Source organism: Pleurodeles waltl, chromosome 7 (assembly GCF_031143425.1).
Source record: "Pleurodeles waltl isolate 20211129_DDA chromosome 7, aPleWal1.hap1.20221129, whole genome shotgun sequence".
NCBI classification, from domain to species: Eukaryota; Metazoa; Chordata; class Amphibia; order Caudata; family Salamandridae; genus Pleurodeles; species Pleurodeles waltl.
This window is the reverse complement of record NC_090446.1, coordinates 1343913250-1343935855: the sequence shown is the minus strand read 5'-3', so window position 1 is coordinate 1343935855 and position 22606 is coordinate 1343913250. Positions and strand designations below refer to the sequence as shown.

General features: G+C 46.6%; 1 protein-coding gene across 11 annotated transcripts in view; it reads left to right on the top strand.

Annotated features, from left to right (window-relative positions):
- Positions 1 to 22606, top strand: part of CNOT3 (CCR4-NOT transcription complex subunit 3) — a 715873-nt gene that overhangs the window by 170240 nt on the left and 523027 nt on the right. For 9 of the 11 annotated variants that reach the window (XM_069200730.1, XM_069200729.1, XM_069200731.1 and 6 more), the window contains 3 exons: positions 19857 to 19946; positions 21083 to 21211; positions 21720 to 21815. In XM_069200730.1, coding sequence (XP_069056831.1) covers positions 19857 to 19946; positions 21083 to 21211; positions 21720 to 21815 — 315 coding nt within the window. The remainder of the gene's footprint in view (positions 1 to 19856; positions 19947 to 21082; positions 21212 to 21719; positions 21816 to 22606) is intronic. The other 2 variants (XM_069200733.1, XM_069200732.1) reach the window with 1 other exon arrangement.

The following is a 22606-nucleotide window of genomic DNA, read 5'->3' as shown; positions in this document are numbered from 1 at the left end:
TCATAGACTAACATTGAAAACCCGACGCTTGTTTCTACACTGCACCCGGCCGCCCCCGCGCTGCTGAGGGTGAAATTTCTGTGTGGACTTGTGTCCCCCCCGGTGCCCTACAAAACCCCCCTGGTCTGCCCTCCGAAGACGCGGGTACTTACCTGCAAGCAGACCGGAACCGGGGCACCCCCTTCTCTCCATTCTAGCCTATGTGTTTTGGGCACCACTTTGAACTCTGCACCTGACCGGCCCTGAGCTGCTGGTGTGGTGACTTTGGGGTTGCTCTGAACCCCCAACGGTGGGCTACCTTGGACCAAGAACTAAGCCCTGTAAGTGTCTTACTTACCTGGTTAACCTAACAAATACTTACCTCCCCTAGGAACTGTGAAAATTGCACTAAGTGTCCACTTTTAAAACAGCTATTTGTCAATAACTTGAAAAGTATACATGCAATTTTGATGATTTGAAGTTCCTAAAGTACTTACCTGCAATACCTTTCGAATGAGATATTACATGTAGAATTTGAACCTGTGGTTCTTAAAATAAACTAAGAAAAGATATTTTTCTATATAAAAACCTATTGGCTGGATTTGTCTCTGAGTGTGTGTACCTCATTTATTGTCTATGTGTATGTACAACAAATGCTTAACACTACTCCTTGGATAAGCCTACTGCTCGACCACACTACCACAAAATAGAGCATTAGTATTATCTATTTTTACCACTATTTTACCTCTAAGGGGAACCCTTGGACTCTGTGCATGCTATTCCTTACTTTGAAATAGCACATACAGAGCCAACTTCCTACATTGGTGGATCAGCGGTGGGGTACAAGACTTTGCATTTGCTGGACTACTCAGCCAATACCTGATCACACGACAAATTCCAAAATTGTCATTAGAAATTGATTTTTGCAATTTGAAAAGTTTTCTAAATTCTTAAAAGACCTGCTAGGGCCTTGTGTTAGATCCTGTTTAGCATTTCTTTTAGAGTTTAAAAGTTTGTAAAAGTTTGAATTAGATTCTAGAACCAGTTTTAGTTTCTTAAAAAGTATTCCAACTTTTAGAAGCATAATGTCTAGCACAGATGTGAATGTGGTGGAACTCGACACCACACCTTACCTCCATCTTAAGATGAGGGAGCTAAGGTCACTCTGTAAAATAAAGAAAATAACAATGGGCCCCAAGCCTACCAAAATACAGCTCCAGGAGCTTTTGGCAGAGTTTGAAAAGGCCAACCCCTCTGAGGGTGGCAACTCAGAGGAAGAGGATAGTGACTGGGAGGACAATTCCCCCCTACCAGTCCTATCTAGGGAGAACAGGGTCCCTCAAACCCTGACTCCAAAAATAATAGTCAGAGATGCTGGTTCCCTCACAGGAGAGACCAACACCTCTGAAATCACTGAGGATAACCCCAGTGAAGAGGACATCCAGTTAGCCAGGATGGCCAAAAGATTGGCTTTGGAAAAGCAGCTCCTAGCCATAGAAAGGGAAAGAAAAGAGATGGGCCTAGGTCCCATCAATGGTGGCAGCAACTTAAATAGGGTCAGAGATTCTCCTGACATCCTAAAAATCCCCAAAGGGATTGTAACAAAATATGAAGATGGTGATGACATCACCAAATGGTTCACAGCTTTTGAGAGGGCTTGTGTAACCAGAAAAGTAAACAGATCTCACTGGGGTGCTCTCCTTTGGGAAATGTTCACTGGAAAGTGTAGGGATAGACTCCTCACACTCTCTGGAAAAGATGCAGAATCTTATGACCTCATGAAGGGTACCCTGATTGAGGGCTTTGGATTCTCCACTGAGGAGTATAGAATTAGGTTCAGGGGGGCTCAAAAATCCTCGAGCCAGACCTGGGTTGATTTTGTAGACTACTCAGTAAAAACACTAGATGGTTGGTTAACTGGAAATGAAGTGTGTGACTATGTTGGGCTTTATAATTTGTTTATGAAAGAACACATTTTAAGTAACTGCTTCAATGAAAAGTTGCATCAGTATCTGGTAGACCTAGGTCCAATTTCTCCCCAAGAATTGGGAAAGAAGGCAGACCACTGGGTCAAGACTAGGGTAACCAAAACTTCCACTGGGGGTGACCAAAAGAAAGGGGTTACAAAACCTCCCCAGGAGAAAGTGGGTGACACTAGAAACAAAGAAAAAGAGTCCTCTGTAGGCCCCCAAAAACCAGAACAGGTGGGTGGGCCCCAAGACCCAACCCAAAACAAAGGTGGGTACCAGGGTAAGAACTGGGATGCCACTAAGGCATGGTGCCACAACTGTAAACAGTCTGGGCACCACACCAAGGACACTTCTTGTCCCAAAAACAAACCCCAAAACAAAATTCCAGGGGTAACCAGTGTAGCCATTGGAGATGACTCCTCAGATGAGGAGGTCTTCATAGCTTTCAACTGGAAAATGGGCCCAACAGGTGAGTTGGAGATTCCAGAGGGAAGTAGACACTTCCACCACCTACTGGTGAATGGAATCCCAACCACTGCCCTGAGAGACACTTGTGCCAGTCACACTATTGTGCATGACAGGCTGGTGCTCTCAAACCAGTACATCCCAGGTGAGACTGCCAGGGTAAGAGTTAGCCTAGACAGGGTCACTAAGAGGCCTGTGGCTTTAGTACCCATAGAAGTGGGTGGCACTCTTAGCTGGAGAAGGGTAGTAGTCAGTACAGACCTCCCCCTTGATTGTCTCCTTGGAAATGACTACCCAGAGGTTAGTCAGAGCCCAAGAGAGGAACTGGTCCAGTGCCAGTCCTCTCCCAAGGATTCTGGAAGTCCTGCCTCTGCAGTAAATGCAAGCAGGCCCCAGAAGAAGAAAAAAAGAAAACAAAGTAGGAAGGGTGGACAACCTTTAGCCAAGGTTACAGCAAGCCAAGGAGATTCTGCTCCAGTAGGGGAGAACTCCAAAAATGGCTCTGATAAAGTCCAACCTGACCCACAAGAAGTCCTGGCTAGTCAGGCAACTGTTAAGCCTGAGTGGGTGGCTCCTCAGCTAACAGAAGAAAGAGTGGAAGAAGGGTGTTTACTACAAGATGTGGTAACCCCCCACTCTAATACAGCAGACAGGCACCCTGAACCCAAAGAAGCCTGTAACTTAGCCCCTTCCCTTGTAGGTGAAGAGCTAAGGGTGTGGTTCTGGGCACTGACAGCTGTCAGTGGCCTCTGCTGGGTGTTAGCCTTTATGGCTGCACTATCCTTGGCATGGTGGTCTGACCCCCTGCCAAATAACAAGTTAGGCCCCCTGACCCTGTTGGTCATGGTGGGGTTACTCCAGCTCTGGGTAACCTCTTTGGGTAAGCTAGGGGTGACCCTGGCTAAGATAAGATTAGCAGAGGTGGATACCTCTGACCTCAAAATAGAGAGAATGGGTGAAGACATAAAAAGCACAGACAAGAGGCAGTTCAGACTAGGTCCTATCACTGTGGAAGTGGGTCAGTTCCCCAGAGGGAATGACCTGAACAGGAGGATGTAAGGCAGAGTAGGCCCTGCAACAAACCAGCCATTTCCTCTACTCTTCCTCGCCTGACAGACTAGGAAGACTCTTCCAGCGTTGGCTGAGTCTCCTGGCCTGTGGGCTGGGGGGGGCTTGTGTAAAGAAATGGCTCCCTGTTGCAGTTACCCCCCCACTTTTTGCCTGATACTGATGCTGACTTGACTGAGAAGTGTGCTGGGACCCTGCTAACCAGGCCCCAGCACCAGTGTTCCTTCACCTAAAATGTACCATTGTATCCACAATTGGCACACCCTGGCATACAGATAAGTCCCTTGTAACTGGTACTTCTAGTACCAAGGGCCCTGATGCCAAGGAAGGTCTCTAAGGGCTGCAGCATGTCTTATGCCACCCTAGAGACCCCTCACTCAGCACAGACACACTGCTTACAAGCCTGTGTGTGCTAGTGAGAACAAAATGAGTAAGTCGACATGGCACTCCCCTCAGGGTGCCATGCCAGCCTCTCACTGCCTAGGCAGTATAGGTAAGACACCCCTCTAGCAGGCCTTACAGCCCTAAGGCAGGGTGCACTATACCATAGGTGAGGGTACCAGTGCATGAGCACTGTGCCCCTACAGTGTCTAAACAAAACCTTAGACATTGTAAGTGCAGGGTAGCCATAAGAGTATATGGTCTGGGAGTCTGTCAAACACGAACTCCACAGCACCATAATGGCTACACTGAAAACTGGGAAGTTTGGTATCAAACTTCTCAGCACAATAAATGCACACTGATGCCAGTGTACATTTTATTGTAAAATACACCCCAGAGGGCACCTTAGAGGTGCCCCCTGAAACTTAACCGACTATCTGTGTAGGCTGACTAGTTTTAGCAGCCTGCCACAAACCGAGACATGTTGCTGGCCCCATGGGGAGAGTGCCTTTGTCACTCTGAGGCCAGTAACAAAGCCTGCACTGGGTGGAGATGCTAACACCTCCCCCAGGCAGGAATTGTCACACCTGGCGGTGAGCCTCAAAGGCTCACCTCCTTTGTGCCAACCCAGCAGGACACTCCAGCTAGTGGAGTTGCCCGCCCCCTCCGGCCAGGCCCCACTTTTGGCGGCAAGGCCGGAGAAAATAATGAGAAAAACAAGGAGGAGTCACTGGCCAGTCAGGACAGCCCCTAAGGTGTCCTGAGCTGAAGTGACTCTAACTTTTAGAAATCCTCCATCTTGCAGATGGAGGATTCCCCCAATAGGGTTAGGATTGTGACCCCCTCCCCTTGGGAGGAGGCACAAAGAGGGTGTACCCACCCTCAGGGCTAGTAGCCATTGGCTACTAACCCCCCAGACCTAAACACGCCCTTAAATTTAGTATTTAAGGGCTACCCTGAACCCTAGAAAATTAGATTCCTGCAACAAGAAGGACTGCCCAGCTGAAAACCCCTGCAGCGGAAGACCAGAAGACGACAACTGCCTTGGCTCCAGAAACTCACCGGCCTGTCTCCTGCCTTCCAAAGATCCTGCTCCAGCGACGCCTTCCGAAGGGACCAGCGACCTCGACATCCTCTGAGGACCGCCCCTGCTTCGAAAAGACAAGAAACTCCCGAGGACAGCGGACCTGCTCCAAGAAAAGCTGCAACTTTGTTTCCAGCAGCTTTAAAGAACCCTGCAAGCTCCCCGCAAGAAGCGTGAGACTTGCAACACTGCACCCGGCGACCCCGACTCGGCTGGTGGAGATCCGACGCCTCAGGAGGGACCCCAGGACTACTCTGATACTGTGAGTACCAAAACCTGTCCCCCCTGAGCCCCCACAGCGCCGCCTGCAGAGGGAATCCCGAGGCTTCCCCTGACCGCGACTCTTTGAACCTAAAGTCCCGACGCCTGGGAGAGACCCTGCACCCGCAGCCCCCAGGACCTGAAGGACCGGACTTTCACTGGAGAAGTGACCCCCAGGAGTCCCTCTCCCTTCCCCAAGTGGAGGTTTCCCCGAGGAATCCCCCCCTTGCCTGCCTGCAGCGCTGAAGAGATCCCGAGATCTCTCATAGACTAACATTGAAAACCCGACGCTTGTTTCTACACTGCACCCGGCCGCCCCCGCGCTGCTGAGGGTGAAATTTCTGTGTGGACTTGTGTCCCCCCCGGTGCCCTACAAAACCCCCCTGGTCTGCCCTCCGAAGACGCGGGTACTTACCTGCAAGCAGACCGGAACCGGGGCACCCCCTTCTCTCCATTCTAGCCTATGTGTTTTGGGCACCACTTTGAACTCTGCACCTGACCGGCCCTGAGCTGCTGGTGTGGTGACTTTGGGGTTGCTCTGAACCCCCAACGGTGGGCTACCTTGGACCAAGAACTAAGCCCTGTAAGTGTCTTACTTACCTGGTTAACCTAACAAATACTTACCTCCCCTAGGAACTGTGAAAATTGCACTAAGTGTCCACTTTTAAAACAGCTATTTGTCAATAACTTGAAAAGTATACATGCAATTTTGATGATTTGAAGTTCCTAAAGTACTTACCTGCAATACCTTTCGAATGAGATATTACATGTAGAATTTGAACCTGTGGTTCTTAAAATAAACTAAGAAAAGATATTTTTCTATATAAAAACCTATTGGCTGGATTTGTCTCTGAGTGTGTGTACCTCATTTATTGTCTATGTGTATGTACAACAAATGCTTAACACTACTCCTTGGATAAGCCTACTGCTCGACCACACTACCACAAAATAGAGCATTAGTATTATCTATTTTTACCACTATTTTACCTCTAAGGGGAACCCTTGGACTCTGTGCATGCTATTCCTTACTTTGAAATAGCACATACAGAGCCAACTTCCTACATTGGTGGATCAGCGGTGGGGTACAAGACTTTGCATTTGCTGGACTACTCAGCCAATACCTGATCACACGACAAATTCCAAAATTGTCATTAGAAATTGATTTTTGCAATTTGAAAAGTTTTCTAAATTCTTAAAAGACCTGCTAGGGCCTTGTGTTAGATCCTGTTTAGCATTTCTTTTAGAGTTTAAAAGTTTGTAAAAGTTTGAATTGGATTCTAGAACCAGTTTTAGTTTCTTAAAAAGTATTCCAACTTTTAGAAGCATAATGTCTAGCACAGATGTGAATGTGGTGGAACTCGACACCACACCTTACCTCCATCTTAAGATGAGGGAGCTAAGGTCACTCTGTAAAATAAAGAAAATAACAATGGGCCCCAAGCCTACCAAAATACAGCTCCAGGAGCTTTTGGCAGAGTTTGAAAAGGCCAACCCCTCTGAGGGTGGCAACTCAGAGGAAGAGGATAGTGACTGGGAGGACAATTCCCCCCTACCAGTCCTATCTAGGGAGAACAGGGTCCCTCAAACCCTGACTCCAAAAATAATAGTCAGAGATGCTGGTTCCCTCACAGGAGAGACCAACACCTCTGAAATCACTGAGGATAACCCCAGTGAAGAGGACATCCAGTTAGCCAGGATGGCCAAAAGATTGGCTTTGGAAAAGCAGCTCCTAGCCATAGAAAGGGAAAGAAAAGAGATGGGCCTAGGTCCCATCAATGGTGGCAGCAACTTAAATAGGGTCAGAGATTCTCCTGACATCCTAAAAATCCCCAAAGGGATTGTAACAAAATATGAAGATGGTGATGACATCACCAAATGGTTCACAGCTTTTGAGAGGGCTTGTGTAACCAGAAAAGTAAACAGATCTCACTGGGGTGCTCTCCTTTGGGAAATGTTCACTGGAAAGTGTAGGGATAGACTCCTCACACTCTCTGGAAAAGATGCAGAATCTTATGACCTCATGAAGGGTACCCTGATTGAGGGCTTTGGATTCTCCACTGAGGAGTATAGAATTAGGTTCAGGGGGGCTCAAAAATCCTCGAGCCAGACCTGGGTTGATTTTGTAGACTACTCAGTAAAAACACTAGATGGTTGGTTAACTGGAAATGAAGTGTGTGACTATGTTGGGCTTTATAATTTGTTTATGAAAGAACACATTTTAAGTAACTGCTTCAATGAAAAGTTGCATCAGTATCTGGTAGACCTAGGTCCAATTTCTCCCCAAGAATTGGGAAAGAAGGCAGACCACTGGGTCAAGACTAGGGTAACCAAAACTTCCACTGGGGGTGACCAAAAGAAAGGGGTTACAAAACCTCCCCAGGAGAAAGTGGGTGACACTAGAAACAAAGAAAAAGAGTCCTCTGTAGGCCCCCAAAAACCAGAACAGGTGGGTGGGCCCCAAGACCCAACCCAAAACAAAGGTGGGTACCAGGGTAAGAACTGGGATGCCACTAAGGCATGGTGCCACAACTGTAAACAGTCTGGGCACCACACCAAGGACACTTCTTGTCCCAAAAACAAACCCCAAAACAAAATTCCAGGGGTAACCAGTGTAGCCATTGGAGATGACTCCTCAGATGAGGAGGTCTTCATAGCTTTCAACTGGAAAATGGGCCCAACAGGTGAGTTGGAGATTCCAGAGGGAAGTAGACACTTCCACCACCTACTGGTGAATGGAATCCCAACCACTGCCCTGAGAGACACTTGTGCCAGTCACACTATTGTGCATGACAGGCTGGTGCTCTCAAACCAGTACATCCCAGGTGAGACTGCCAGGGTAAGAGTTAGCCTAGACAGGGTCACTAAGAGGCCTGTGGCTTTAGTACCCATAGAAGTGGGTGGCACTCTTAGCTGGAGAAGGGTAGTAGTCAGTACAGACCTCCCCCTTGATTGTCTCCTTGGAAATGACTACCCAGAGGTTAGTCAGAGCCCAAGAGAGGAACTGGTCCAGTGCCAGTCCTCTCCCAAGGATTCTGGAAGTCCTGCCTCTGCAGTAAATGCAAGCAGGCCCCAGAAGAAGAAAAAAAGAAAACAAAGTAGGAAGGGTGGACAACCTTTAGCCAAGGTTACAGCAAGCCAAGGAGATTCTGCTCCAGTAGGGGAGAACTCCAAAAATGGCTCTGATAAAGTCCAACCTGACCCACAAGAAGTCCTGGCTAGTCAGGCAACTGTTAAGCCTGAGTGGGTGGCTCCTCAGCTAACAGAAGAAAGAGTGGAAGAAGGGTGTTTACTACAAGATGTGGTAACCCCCCACTCTAATACAGCAGACAGGCACCCTGAACCCAAAGAAGCCTGTAACTTAGCCCCTTCCCTTGTAGGTGAAGAGCTAAGGGTGTGGTTCTGGGCACTGACAGCTGTCAGTGGCCTCTGCTGGGTGTTAGCCTTTATGGCTGCACTATCCTTGGCATGGTGGTCTGACCCCCTGCCAAATAACAAGTTAGGCCCCCTGACCCTGTTGGTCATGGTGGGGTTACTCCAGCTCTGGGTAACCTCTTTGGGTAAGCTAGGGGTGACCCTGGCTAAGATAAGATTAGCAGAGGTGGATACCTCTGACCTCAAAATAGAGAGAATGGGTGAAGACATAAAAAGCACAGACAAGAGGCAGTTCAGACTAGGTCCTATCACTGTGGAAGTGGGTCAGTTCCCCAGAGGGAATGACCTGAACAGGAGGATGTAAGGCAGAGTAGGCCCTGCAACAAACCAGCCATTTCCTCTACTCTTCCTCGCCTGACAGACTAGGAAGACTCTTCCAGCGTTGGCTGAGTCTCCTGGCCTGTGGGCTGGGGGGGGCTTGTGTAAAGAAATGGCTCCCTGTTGCAGTTACCCCCCCACTTTTTGCCTGATACTGATGCTGACTTGACTGAGAAGTGTGCTGGGACCCTGCTAACCAGGCCCCAGCACCAGTGTTCCTTCACCTAAAATGTACCATTGTATCCACAATTGGCACACCCTGGCATACAGATAAGTCCCTTGTAACTGGTACTTCTAGTACCAAGGGCCCTGATGCCAAGGAAGGTCTCTAAGGGCTGCAGCATGTCTTATGCCACCCTAGAGACCCCTCACTCAGCACAGACACACTGCTTACAAGCCTGTGTGTGCTAGTGAGAACAAAATGAGTAAGTCGACATGGCACTCCCCTCAGGGTGCCATGCCAGCCTCTCACTGCCTAGGCAGTATAGGTAAGACACCCCTCTAGCAGGCCTTACAGCCCTAAGGCAGGGTGCACTATACCATAGGTGAGGGTACCAGTGCATGAGCACTGTGCCCCTACAGTGTCTAAACAAAACCTTAGACATTGTAAGTGCAGGGTAGCCATAAGAGTATATGGTCTGGGAGTCTGTCAAACACGAACTCCACAGCACCATAATGGCTACACTGAAAACTGGGAAGTTTGGTATCAAACTTCTCAGCACAATAAATGCACACTGATGCCAGTGTACATTTTATTGTAAAATACACCCCAGAGGGCACCTTAGAGGTGCCCCCTGAAACTTAACCGACTATCTGTGTAGGCTGACTAGTTTTAGCAGCCTGCCACAAACCGAGACATGTTGCTGGCCCCATGGGGAGAGTGCCTTTGTCACTCTGAGGCCAGTAACAAAGCCTGCACTGGGTGGAGATGCTAACACCTCCCCCAGGCAGGAATTGTCACACCTGGCGGTGAGCCTCAAAGGCTCACCTCCTTTGTGCCAACCCAGCAGGACACTCCAGCTAGTGGAGTTGCCCGCCCCCTCCGGCCAGGCCCCACTTTTGGCGGCAAGGCCGGAGAAAATAATGAGAAAAACAAGGAGGAGTCACTGGCCAGTCAGGACAGCCCCTAAGGTGTCCTGAGCTGAAGTGACTCTAACTTTTAGAAATCCTCCATCTTGCAGATGGAGGATTCCCCCAATAGGGTTAGGATTGTGACCCCCTCCCCTTGGGAGGAGGCACAAAGAGGGTGTACCCACCCTCAGGGCTAGTAGCCATTGGCTACTAACCCCCCAGACCTAAACACGCCCTTAAATTTAGTATTTAAGGGCTACCCTGAACCCTAGAAAATTAGATTCCTGCAACAAGAAGGAGGACTGCCCAGCTGAAAACCCCTGCAGCGGAAGACCAGAAGACGACAACTGCCTTGGCTCCAGAAACTCACCGGCCTGTCTCCTGCCTTCCAAAGATCCTGCTCCAGCGACGCCTTCCGAAGGGACCAGCGACCTCGACATCCTCTGAGGACCGCCCCTGCTTCGAAAAGACAAGAAACTCCCGAGGACAGCGGACCTGCTCCAAGAAAAGCTGCAACTTTGTTTCCAGCAGCTTTAAAGAACCCTGCAAGCTCCCCGCAAGAAGCGTGAGACTTGCAACACTGCACCCGGCGACCCCGACTCGGCTGGTGGAGATCCGACGCCTCAGGAGGGACCCCAGGACTACTCTGATACTGTGAGTACCAAAACCTGTCCCCCCTGAGCCCCCACAGCGCCGCCTGCAGAGGGAATCCCGAGGCTTCCCCTGACCGCGACTCTTTGAACCTAAAGTCCCGACGCCTGGGAGAGACCCTGCACCCGCAGCCCCCAGGACCTGAAGGACCGGACTTTCACTGGAGAAGTGACCCCCAGGAGTCCCTCTCCCTTGCCCAAGTGGAGGTTTCCCCGAGGAATCCCCCCCTTGCCTGCCTGCAGCGCTGAAGAGATCCCGAGATCTCTCATAGACTAACATTGAAAACCCGACGCTTGTTTCTACACTGCACCCGGCCGCCCCCGCGCTGCTGAGGGTGAAATTTCTGTGTGGACTTGTGTCCCCCCCGGTGCCCTACAAAACCCCCCTGGTCTGCCCTCCGAAGACGCGGGTACTTACCTGCAAGCAGACCGGAACCGGGGCACCCCCTTCTCTCCATTCTAGCCTATGTGTTTTGGGCACCACTTTGAACTCTGCACCTGACCGGCCCTGAGCTGCTGGTGTGGTGACTTTGGGGTTGCTCTGAACCCCCAACGGTGGGCTACCTTGGACCAAGAACTAAGCCCTGTAAGTGTCTTACTTACCTGGTTAACCTAACAAATACTTACCTCCCCTAGGAACTGTGAAAATTGCACTAAGTGTCCACTTTTAAAACAGCTATTTGTCAATAGCTTGAAAAGTATACATGCAATTTTGATGATTTGAAGTTCCTAAAGTACTTACCTGCAATACCTTTCGAATGAGATATTACATGTAGAATTTGAACCTGTGGTTCTTAAAATAAACTAAGAAAAGATATTTTTCTATATAAAAACCTATTGGCTGGATTTGTCTCTGAGTGTGTGTACCTCATTTATTGTCTATGTGTATGTACAACAAATGCTTAACACTACTCCTTGGATAAGCCTACTGCTCGACCACACTACCACAAAATAGAGCATTAGTATTATCTATTTTTACCACTATTTTACCTCTAAGGGGAACCCTTGGACTCTGTGCATGCTATTCCTTACTTTGAAATAGCACATACAGAGCCAACTTCCTACACAGATGGAGGATTCCCCCAATAGGATTAGGGATGTGACCCCCTCCCCTTGGGAGGAGGCACAAAGAGGGTGTACTCACCCTCGGGGCTAGTAGCTATTGGCTACTAACCCCCCAGACCTAAACATGCCCTTAAATTTAGTATTTAAGGGCTTCCCTGAACCTAAGAATTTAGATTCCTGAAACTACAAGAAGACTGCTGAGCTGAAAAACCCCTGCAGAGGAAGAACAGAAGACACCAACTGCTTTGGCCCCAGACTTACCGGCCTGTCTCCTGCCTTCCAAAGAAACCTGCTCCAGCGACGCTTTCCAAGGGACCAGCGACCTCTGAATCCTCTGAGGACTGCCCTGCTTCAAGAAAGACAAGAAACTCCCGAGGACAGCGGCACTGCTCCAAAAGAACTGCAACTTCGTTTCAAAGGAGCAGATTTAAAGACCCTTGCAACTCCCCGCAAGAAGCGTGAGACTTGCAACACTGCACCCGGCGACCCCGACTCGACTGGTGGAGAACCAACACCACAGGGAGGACCCTCCGGCGACTCCGAGACCGTGAGTAACCAAAGTTGTCCCCCCTGAGCCCCCACAGCGACGCCTGCAGAGGGAGTCCCGAGGCTCCCCCTGACCGCGACTACCTGAACTCCATTTGCCGACAGCTGGAAAAGACCCTGCACCCGCAGCCCCCAGCACCTAAAGGAACGGAACTCCTGTGCAGGAGTGACCCCCAGGAGGCCCTCTCCCTTGCCCCGGTGGTGGCCACCCCGAGGAGCCCCCCCCCCTGCCTGCAACGCTGAAGAGATCCCTTGATCTCCCATTGAAAACCATTGTAAACCCGATGCGTGTTTGCACACTGCACCCGGCCGCCCCCGCGCTGCTGAGGGTGTACTTTTTGTGCTGACTTGTGTCCCCTCCGGTGCCCTACAAAACCCCCCTGGTCTGCCCTCCGAAGACGCGGGTACTTACCTGCTGGCAGACTGGAACCGGGGCACTCCCTTCTCTCCATTGAAGCCTATGTGTTTTGGCCACCTCTTTGACCTCTGCACCTGACCGGCCCTGAGCTGCTGGTGTGGTAACTTTGGGGTTGCTCCAAAAACTGAAACCTGTAAGTGACTTACTTACCTGTGAAACCTAACAATACTTTACCTCCCCCAGGAACTGTGAAAATTGCACTAAGTGTCCACTTTTAAAACAGCTTATTGTGTTTTATGTAAAAAGTATATATGCTACTGTAATTATTCAAAGTTCCAAAAGTACTTACCTGCAATACCTTTCAAATGATATATTACATGTAGAATTTGAACCTGTGGTTCTTAAAATAAACTAAGAAAATATATTTTTCTATAACAAAACCTATTGGCTGGATTTGTCTCTGAGTGTCTTCTCATTTATTGCCTGGGTGTATGTACAACAAATGCTTAACACTACTCCTTGGATAAGCCTACTGCTCGCCACACTACCACAAAATAGAGCATTAGTATTATCTCTTTTTGCCACTATCTTACCTCTAAGGGGAACCCTTGGACTCTGTGCATGCTATTCCTTACTTTGAAATAGCACATACAGAGCCAACTTCCTACACCACGTGAATCTTTTCTGGATTCACATGCTGTCCATTATTCTGCCATCTAGCGGTTGGGTCCAGAACTCAAATTCTTTTTTTTGTGTTTGTTTTTCTTTTGCATCGTCTGTTGACACCATTTGGTGCCTTGTCCATCCCTTTCCTGATGTCATACACCCAGCCCGCAAGCCTCTGTGTGTGGTTGCCATCTTAGGATTAGGTTTTTCCACTGTTGTTTGGAAGCTATCTCTTACTACTCTCTGAATATCAAAAGCTTGACCTGGCCTCTCTGATGCTCCCAGAGGTCCCTGCCCACCTTGGATTCAAGATGACAGAACCCAGGGACTCTGGAGGAGCTCTGGGCACCACCCCTGGGGCAGTGATGGGCAGTTTTGCGCCAGAGCAGGGACTGGGGCAGTCCCTGAACCGGTGTAGACTGGTTTATGCACTGAGGGCACCAAATATGCCCTTCAAAGCATACCAGTGTCTTGGGGAGGGCATCTCTTGTAAGCCATGTAACAACTATTTCCATTGGGAGAGGGCGTTACCCCCTCCCCTCTCCCAAAGGATATCCTTTGTTCTACCTTCCTGGGCTTGAGCTGTTGAAGCAGCAGGAGGGCAGAAACCAGTCTGTGGGGTGGCAGCAGCTTGGGCTGCCTGGAAAACCCCAGAAGACTGGAAGGAGCAATACTGGAGGTCACCTAAATAGCTCCAAGAGTGCATGGAATCATACTTTCAATACTGGCAGCAGTATTGGGGTATGATTCCGACATTTTTGATACCAAATATGCCTAGGTTCAGAGTTAGCTTTATGTAGCTGGACATAGGTAGTGACCTATGTCCAGTACACGCATAAAATGGTGTTCTCGCACTATTGAAGTCCAGGAAAATTGAATTGGCGTTTGTGGGGGCACCTCTGCTAGTGCAGGGATGCCCTCACACAGGTACTTGCACCCTGTCCTTTGGGCTAGGAGGGCCTGCCTTAGGGGTGACTTAGTGGCCTGGTGCAGTGACCTGTAGTGAAAATGGTGCATACTCTTTCATGCAGGCTGTTATGGCAGGCCTGCAGGGGGATCTCAGGTACCCCCAATGCCCTGGGTACCATATAAGAAGGACTTACATTGGGGCCCCAGTATACCAATTGTGGGGTGTAAGTGTTTCAAGTAACCAAGGTTGAAGGTAGAGGGCATAGGTACTGGGGGTCCTGGTTAGCAGGATCCCAGTGAACACAGTCAAACACACTGACAACGGGCAAAAAGTGGGGCAACCATGCTAAAAAGAGGCTACTTTCCTACAACCTTCAAAAGAGATCAGTCAAGAAAACTTCTCAACATATTTCCTGGTCCCAAAGCTGGACAAGACACTACGACCAATACTTGTATAGATTCAAAAAACAAACAAAAAATCAAGGTAACGTTGCAAGAGGTCACCCCCCCAACTCTAAGAGGTGGATTGCTTGGTACCTCTAGACTTAAAGGACACCTATCTACACATCCCCATGAACCCTAGACAAAAGACATTTGTACGCTTAATAGTAGACAGAACATGCTACGAATTCAAATTAGAAAATTAGCATCCAGGGTGTTCACAAAATGCTTAACTCTTGTAGTGCACACTTGAGAAGTAAGGCGGTACACATACACTCCAACCTAGACAACTGTCTGGTAAAGGCAGATTCATTTTCCAACTGTGCTGACCGCTTCTAAAGGGTGATGGAAACACTCCACTGACTACGTTTTTTTTTTATAACCAAGTGAAAATCACTTACTCCAGAAAAGGAAAACCGATTTCTAGGATTAACAATCAATACAGCACAAGCAAAAGCATTTCCCTGCGACAAGAGTCCAAACAATAACACAGAAAGCTCAGTGTTACCACAAGGGTCAGTGTTTGACAGTGGGAATGATGCTAAGCATAATGGCTTCCTGCATACCACTAATCGCATAAGTGAGTTTACACAAGACCAATCCAGGAATGAATTCAAAGCCAATGGCCAGAGGCAACAAAGTTGGGAGGATCTAGTTTTTGTCATGCAGGGAGTACAAGAGGAAATGGCATGGTGGAACAAAGAGGACATAGTGGCGAGACCCTTCTTACTACCAACTCGGACTATCACCAGAGACTCCTCTCACGTGGGATAGGGAGCACACAGGGGGAGGCTTGGCATCAGGACCTTGGAAACCGGAGGAAGTGACCAAACAGACTGGAACTAAATACAGTATTCCTAGCCCTTAGAGCATTCCAGGCACAAGTATAGGGAAAATTGATACAAAATAGAGCAACACAACAACAATATTCTACCTCCACAAGCAAAGGCGTAAAAGGTATGCGCCAGTGCAGAAAACATGGAAGTGAACCATTCAACGAAGGGTAACCTTAACAGCAGTACACCTGCCAGGACCAGCCAACTTAGAAGCAGACAAACTTAGCAGACAAGCAACTGTCTCACACAAATGGGAACTAAATCAGTCAGTGGTCGAAACAGTGTTCCAGAGGTGAGGGATACCAGAGATACACCTTTTCACAACAGAATGCAAAAACTGGAGCTTTGCCTCTAGGCATATACACCACTGCTTAGTGGGGAGTGCACTGTTGATAGACTGGTTAGGAAAATGTGCATATGCTGACACCCACTAATACTGCTAGGATCTTAAATTTAAAATTGTTGCTTACATGCAAAGACACAAAGTTACTAAGGGCACTATCACAAGGTGGATAGCCCAGACATTACAGATGTGTTGCAAGAAGGCTAGCATAGAACTGGAAAGAAAGCCCTAGGGCACTCAACAAGGAAGAAAGGAGCATCCCTAGCCTTCCTGGCAAACTTCCTGTTAAGAGACGCATGCATGGCAGCCACCTCATCATCAGTCCCCTCAATCAAATTAGTTTCCAATTTCAAGCTAATTTCAAAACCAACCAAAACAGTAAACTAAATACGGCCACAAAGACCGTGCACAGCATGTGGATCCAGAAAATATCACGCTGTTAAACGGAATGGTTACATACTGGCAAGAGCAGTTTTGCCGTTTAAAGAATTTTCTAGATACACATGCGACTCTGGGGAAAAAGAGACAAGGACAGGAGTAAGATGCAAGACAAGGCTTAAAACAAGAGGAAACCCATGTGAAGTAGCGTGAGTAACCAAATCGCTGGCGTGGGGGAGGAATCTGAAGATGGCACCCACGCACAGGGTTTTCCGAGGCAGGTGTCTGACACCAAGAGAGGTATGGGCAAGGCACCAAATGATGGCAAAAGAGGTCTCCCCCTCCCCCCCCCAAAAAAAAAAAATGAGTGGTGGTGAGAATATATGATGAGCGTCCCAGACCAAGTCACTAGTTGGTGGAATAACGCATTGCATGTAAATCCAGGAAACTATTCAAGCTGCAAAACTACTCCTGCTGGTAAGTAACAGTTTTGTTCCGGTTCAGGGAGGACCTCTCCTGGCATTTTGGTATGGACTGTATCTATTGGAACAGGGTTAAGATTGATTTGTACATGGCTGGGTCCAAACCGAGGCGTCATGGTGGGCAAAATTACAGTGGGTTGCAATGCTACTCCGAGTGATTGCCAGTGGTTAAGCCTATGGCAGGCATTCCTCCCTTCACCTTTTGTGCGTTTGATATGACCTGAACAGTCAACCTTTCCAGGGTCATATATGGAATGACCACTCTTTGGTCATTTCATATATCAAGTGAGCAGATCCATCATTCATTAACAAATGCCGTCTAGTCTTGGAATTCCATATACAACAAGTAGTATAATTGTGGAATGAAGTGTGGTTGAGTTGGGGGAATTGTAAAAGATGACTTCTACCTTCATTGGAATGGGCATAGAAGATATAATACTATACACTACGATCACCAGTGTTCATAACACTGCAGCGCTCATACCACCAATAAGCATCCATTTTCAGTCATGCTAAAGATGGGCTCTGATTGACTCCACATAATTTGTCCCTCTTCTTAGCGAGACTGACGGCAGAGATCATGACATTTGCTCAGTTTTCGTATATTTAGCATACCATACTCCTTGCATGTCTTGTGATCCTTCTGATTGCTACTCACACTTAAGTATTTAACAGATTCTCTGATTACTAGTTGTCCTCTTTTTGAAGAGCATAGTCAGCAAAAGAATGTAAATATTTTAGCCTTCTAACCTTCCCAAAATGTTGTGTTTTTGTCCCTCTAAGAGCTAATAGTTTAATTAGAAAAAATATCGTAGCCAAACACTGTTTATCGATGGATGATTTTCAAGCTTGAGTGTGTATTGCACATCATGCTGCATCATTACAGGTATGCATGCATGATTTGCATCTCTCCATATCCTGCATTTTTGTCAATTTAACAGATTCAGTACTAACATGTTACGTCCTAACCAAATATTGTGCTGGTTCTAGGAATACAACTCTGTAAAATCCTGCCAGCATGTGGGTCCGTGTCCAGAGGCTTTTTAAATATTGGTTCTTCAGGGCAAAAAGTGTGGCTGTGTACAAGCGGGACTTAATTCTTGTGTTAACTGTTCATTAGTTAGTTCTGGCATACTGTACAGGGCACACGCACACAAAAAATGTAAAACTATTTAGCACTCAACCTTTTGTTTGCGCACATCGTGTCGGCCCAGAACAACTGTGGTTGTCAACTTTTTTCCTCCTCCTGAAACTGGGTTTCTCTTGACTTTGTCCGTGCCAGTTCTCATGTGCTTCCATTTATTTTTACAATTTCTCACATGCTCTTGCATTAGATGTGAAACTAAATCTCATGTCCTCTAACTTGACTCTGGCATGCTGAAAACTCCAATGTCTAAATGCCTGCTTGCACACTTATTCTGAAACTACTTACTGTGTCTCTTGCATGATCTTTGACCTGTTTTTCTATCTTTTGCTCAGTGGTACTTGTAATGCATGACTGCTCACTCCTAATCTGTTGAAGCTTGTTAATGTTCTTTCATTCTTGTGTTCACTTAGTCTGTTTGTTAAAAAAAAATCTCTAACTCATTGGCTTGCATTATGCCCCTTTCAGAGTTTCGACAAGTTGAGAAAAGCCTGTCATGCCAGGAAAGGACTGTAAAAAGATGTAAAAAAAAAAAAAAAAAAATGCCTGGGAATTGGGGATATCGGAGGAGCTTATATATGAGACCATATCACATAACCTATTTTGTACTCTGAAATATCTTTGCCCTCGTGCCTTGACTTTTCAGGCTAAGAGGATAAAATTATTACTTAATCAGTACTTTTTGACTTCATCAGCATTGAGGAAATGTTTTCCCCTCTTTACAAAATTCCTGCTGAAGAATTTGGAGTAATTGTACAGTTCTAGTTGGTTCTCTCATAGCGCAAGGATTGGAAGAGTAATCTTATATTTTGGCATCTGAACATGCACTGTCACTTAGGATACCACAACGCATGAATGTGCACCGCAGCAACAGAGGCAGCAAGCATGCTAGAACCTCATAGGCCACTCCTTAATTCCTTCTGAGTATTTAACATCTTGACTGCTGGCCCCATATAAAGAACTCCAAAAGCCCTACCCGCCCCACCCCAGTCTGGGATTCGCCGTTTTGTTAGTCTCTATGCTCTTTTGAGACAGTTTACTTTTTGTTGAACTTTTTGTGCCCCTTCATTGGTATTTTAGGCAACTGGGTTTAGTTATGAAGGGTGTGTAGTGTACTGTGTTGTTCAACACCACAGACCTATTTGTTTTGTAATGGCACGTGCTGCTTGCTCCTCTCAGTACTGCTTCTCGGGTACCACCCTTCCAATTGGTGGAAAATGTTCTGATCGATGGTTTTGAATGAGCTCAATGGGTTTATATTCAACCCTTGATTGGTGCCCAAAAAGACGACTGCTCATGTACCAGTCTTATTGCCGAATTGTTGCCAGTATCACCACCCACTTTAGATGCATTGTTTTTCACCGTCTTCTGATAATTCCAGAGATTCTCAAACTTATGGTGATAGGAAACATCTGACGCTAGAAGCTGCTTAGGCAATTCAGCTGTAGTTTTAAAGACCGGACTAATCCATTATAGTGTGTTCTTGTTAGATTCCTTATGATAACCAGCATCCTTTCTCAGTGATCAACCCTTTATGGGGTCCTTACTGGCGAAGCATGCCAGAGGGTTTGCTAATGAAGCCATACTTAGTGTGCATTAGATGCTTGCCCCCTTCTTCATGGCTGTAGATTTCAGGAGTCTGGTTTCTAGTTTCTTTCTGGCATAAAGGAATTTTATAACTTGTTGGTAACCTGAAAGAGTATAATGCAGTGGTTACTAGGTAAGTGCACCTGTTCTGCTTCTTGCGTGCTTCTGCTACACCTAACTGACTGTCATTTCTTCTGTAACTCTTGCACAACTGCTTTGGTCTTTCCTCTTGGTTTTCCTCACCCATTTTCCCCAGTTGGTGCTATTACACGATAGGTACACTGTACTGCATGAAAGAAGTCACTGTGTTGTGAGTTTGTGTTAGTCCTCCCTATGATCATTTGCACTCTCATTCACTCCCACACAAGGGTTTTTCCCTGGTCCCCTCTGACACTTTTCCCCGTTTCTCTCTGTCTGTGCAGCGGCTGAGGGACCAAATCAAGACGTGGGTTGCATCGAACGAGATTAAAGACAAGAGGCAGCTCATAGAGAACCGGAAGCTAATTGAGACGGTACGCACAACGCTGAGGAGTTGGGTGGTGGTTTGTGAGGATGGGTTTTCCTCCGCCCTCATCATGCAAACTGTAATTCAAATACGCCCCATTCTTGAAAATGAATGTTCCTGTAGCCAAACCTAGTTTTATCATTGACCTGCTTTACATAAGCTTTGATTCATATTCTTCTTGCCTTTTGCATTTACAGTAATATTGGCTTAGGTGTTTGAGTGTTTGTAATGCAGAGAAATGGCTAGGTTTTGCTGTAGTACACAGTCAGTTTTTGTGCAGTTCTGTTCTGCCAGTTGTCATCACTTTTCTGTGGAAAGCTTTTTTCTTCTCTGTAGTTCATGATTTGTATTAATTTAAGGTTCTTGGAACTGGATCCCCACCGGATGCCCCTGGAGGATTATTTAAACATTACTAATAGTGTTGTCCAGCATCTGCCGTTTGCTTATGAGACAATGAACTTTGGGTTCACTAGATTGTGGATCCTGACAGAGGGGCTAATGGACTGTCTGGCAGTGTTTTATGTCTCCAACTCCTATTAAACTGTTGATCTGAGATTTTTGTTAGAAATGTTTTTAATGAAAACCTCCGATTTAATTTATGAACAAAAATGTTTGTGAGGCCTGCAAAATGCTAATGCTCAGTTAAAAGCTAAGCATCTGCCTTCTGCATTCAAATCCACTCCAACATACTTATGAGTGGTACCATTCATATGAATAGATGTCTTGTGAGATCTTTATGTACTGTTTAAGAGAACTCGGGGTAAGTTGGTGGCTCCAAGGTGCCTCATGCTTTGATTACTAAAATAGGAGGATTAAGCAGAATGTCAACTTAATGCTAACTCTTGCTTTCTTGCAAATGTATTCTTGACTTTTTGTAAAAATCGTTTTCAGGAAGTGTGGTAGAAGAAAAACGTGATAGGATTATAGGATTTATTTCTACATTCTGTTCATATATATGTGCTCTGCCTGTTGGACTATGGTTTACTTTGTGATCATAAAATGAAGATTCATGTCCTGCTCATGATGTTCTAGGGGTTTACCTTGTAGAATGAGTATAATGTATGAGATGGGCTGTTGCCTTTACCATACTCCTGCCATGCCAGCGAAGTGATTGATGCTGACCTCTCATCCTGCCCCCTGCAGCAAATGGAAAGGTTCAAAGTGGTGGAGCGAGAGACGAAGACGAAAGCGTACTCAAAGGAGGGCCTTGGGCTAGCTCAAAAGGTGGATCCTGCTCAAAAGGAGAAGGAAGATATTGGCCAGTGGTTAACGGTGAGGTCTCCTTTGTAGCCATGTACACATTCCTCTTAGTGATTTGTTTAAGGACATGCATCATTTTAAATATAGAAGAATTGAAAGCCCTGCACTTTACATCTTGGTCATATGAATGTTTCTCTGCAGCATGTAGAAGTACATTTTTAAACCATTATATGCAGTTAATGCATTATAGAACACCTACAGTTATGTGGCGTATGTAGGAGTGGAAGTAGATAAAGATCATGACCTCTCAATAGACTGGCGTATCATAGCATATCTGTAATGTTTTGTATAATTTTTTCAGTCCATGTACCAAGAGTAGCTCAGCTGTCTGGATACCACTATAGTTTTTGACTGTGTATTTTGCTGAAAGCTAGGCTTGCTGAAGAATAACTGAAAAGGCATATCCTTCATGATCACCCTGATGGTATTAGTAACCTATGGGATTGGAAATGGTATTGAGGATGGTGGTGGTGTATTTCTGAAGCTTCATAACTTTTACATTGCCCTTTCTTTCTGTCAGAGCACAATAGATGCACTGAACATGGGGGTGGATCAGTTTGAAAGTGAGGTGGAGTCGCTCTCGGTACAGACGCGGAAGAAGAAAGGAGACAAAGATGTGAGTTGAACCTAAGATGTTGCATATTTCTATGAGTTGTCATAGGTGAGATTTTTGTCTTGGGAAGCTTACTTGACTGTTGCGTGATGTACGGGATAGAAAATGTTAGTGACAAGATAAAGTTCTGGTCTGCGTGGTGCATTGTGAGATCTTTTCAGCTGTACAATGATTCTGCCTTGGTATTATGTTGGCATGTCCATTTTTTTTGTCTAGCCTAGAGACCGCATGCTTGCCTCGTTTTCCAACTTCCTCATAATAAAAATACATTTAAGCATACATGCAGGGATGTTAGCCATTGCTTGTCATACGTCATTTTGTTAAAATGAAATTCAGATTTTGCTTCAGTGCGTCACTACATGGATCAGCCCACCTTATCCACTGTTGTTGATGGCATTTTACCTGATCACATGTGAACAGCTGCCTGAAAATGAGGAAGTTCAGTGCCATAGCTGGTGTGTCGAGGCTGCTGGGCTGGCCATTTAGGCATTAATTTTTGGGTGGGGTGGGGAGGGGGGGGGGTTCATCGTTTTGTTCATGTTGCATACATTTGCAATAGCAATACTAACAAGATTGCACGTTTGCAAATGCTAGACCTGTTGGCTTTAGCAGTGGTTGTGAGATTTAACATGTTTGGTGCTTGCGCCATTTATCGCGAACATAGCGTACTCCATACATACTTCAAGGGTCTTTGGATCAGCCTTTTTCAGCTATTGGCTCCTAAACTTTCAGCTAGTGGCTAGTGACACTGTCAATCAAATCTTGGAGCAGCCTACACGACCAGTTAATGCGTA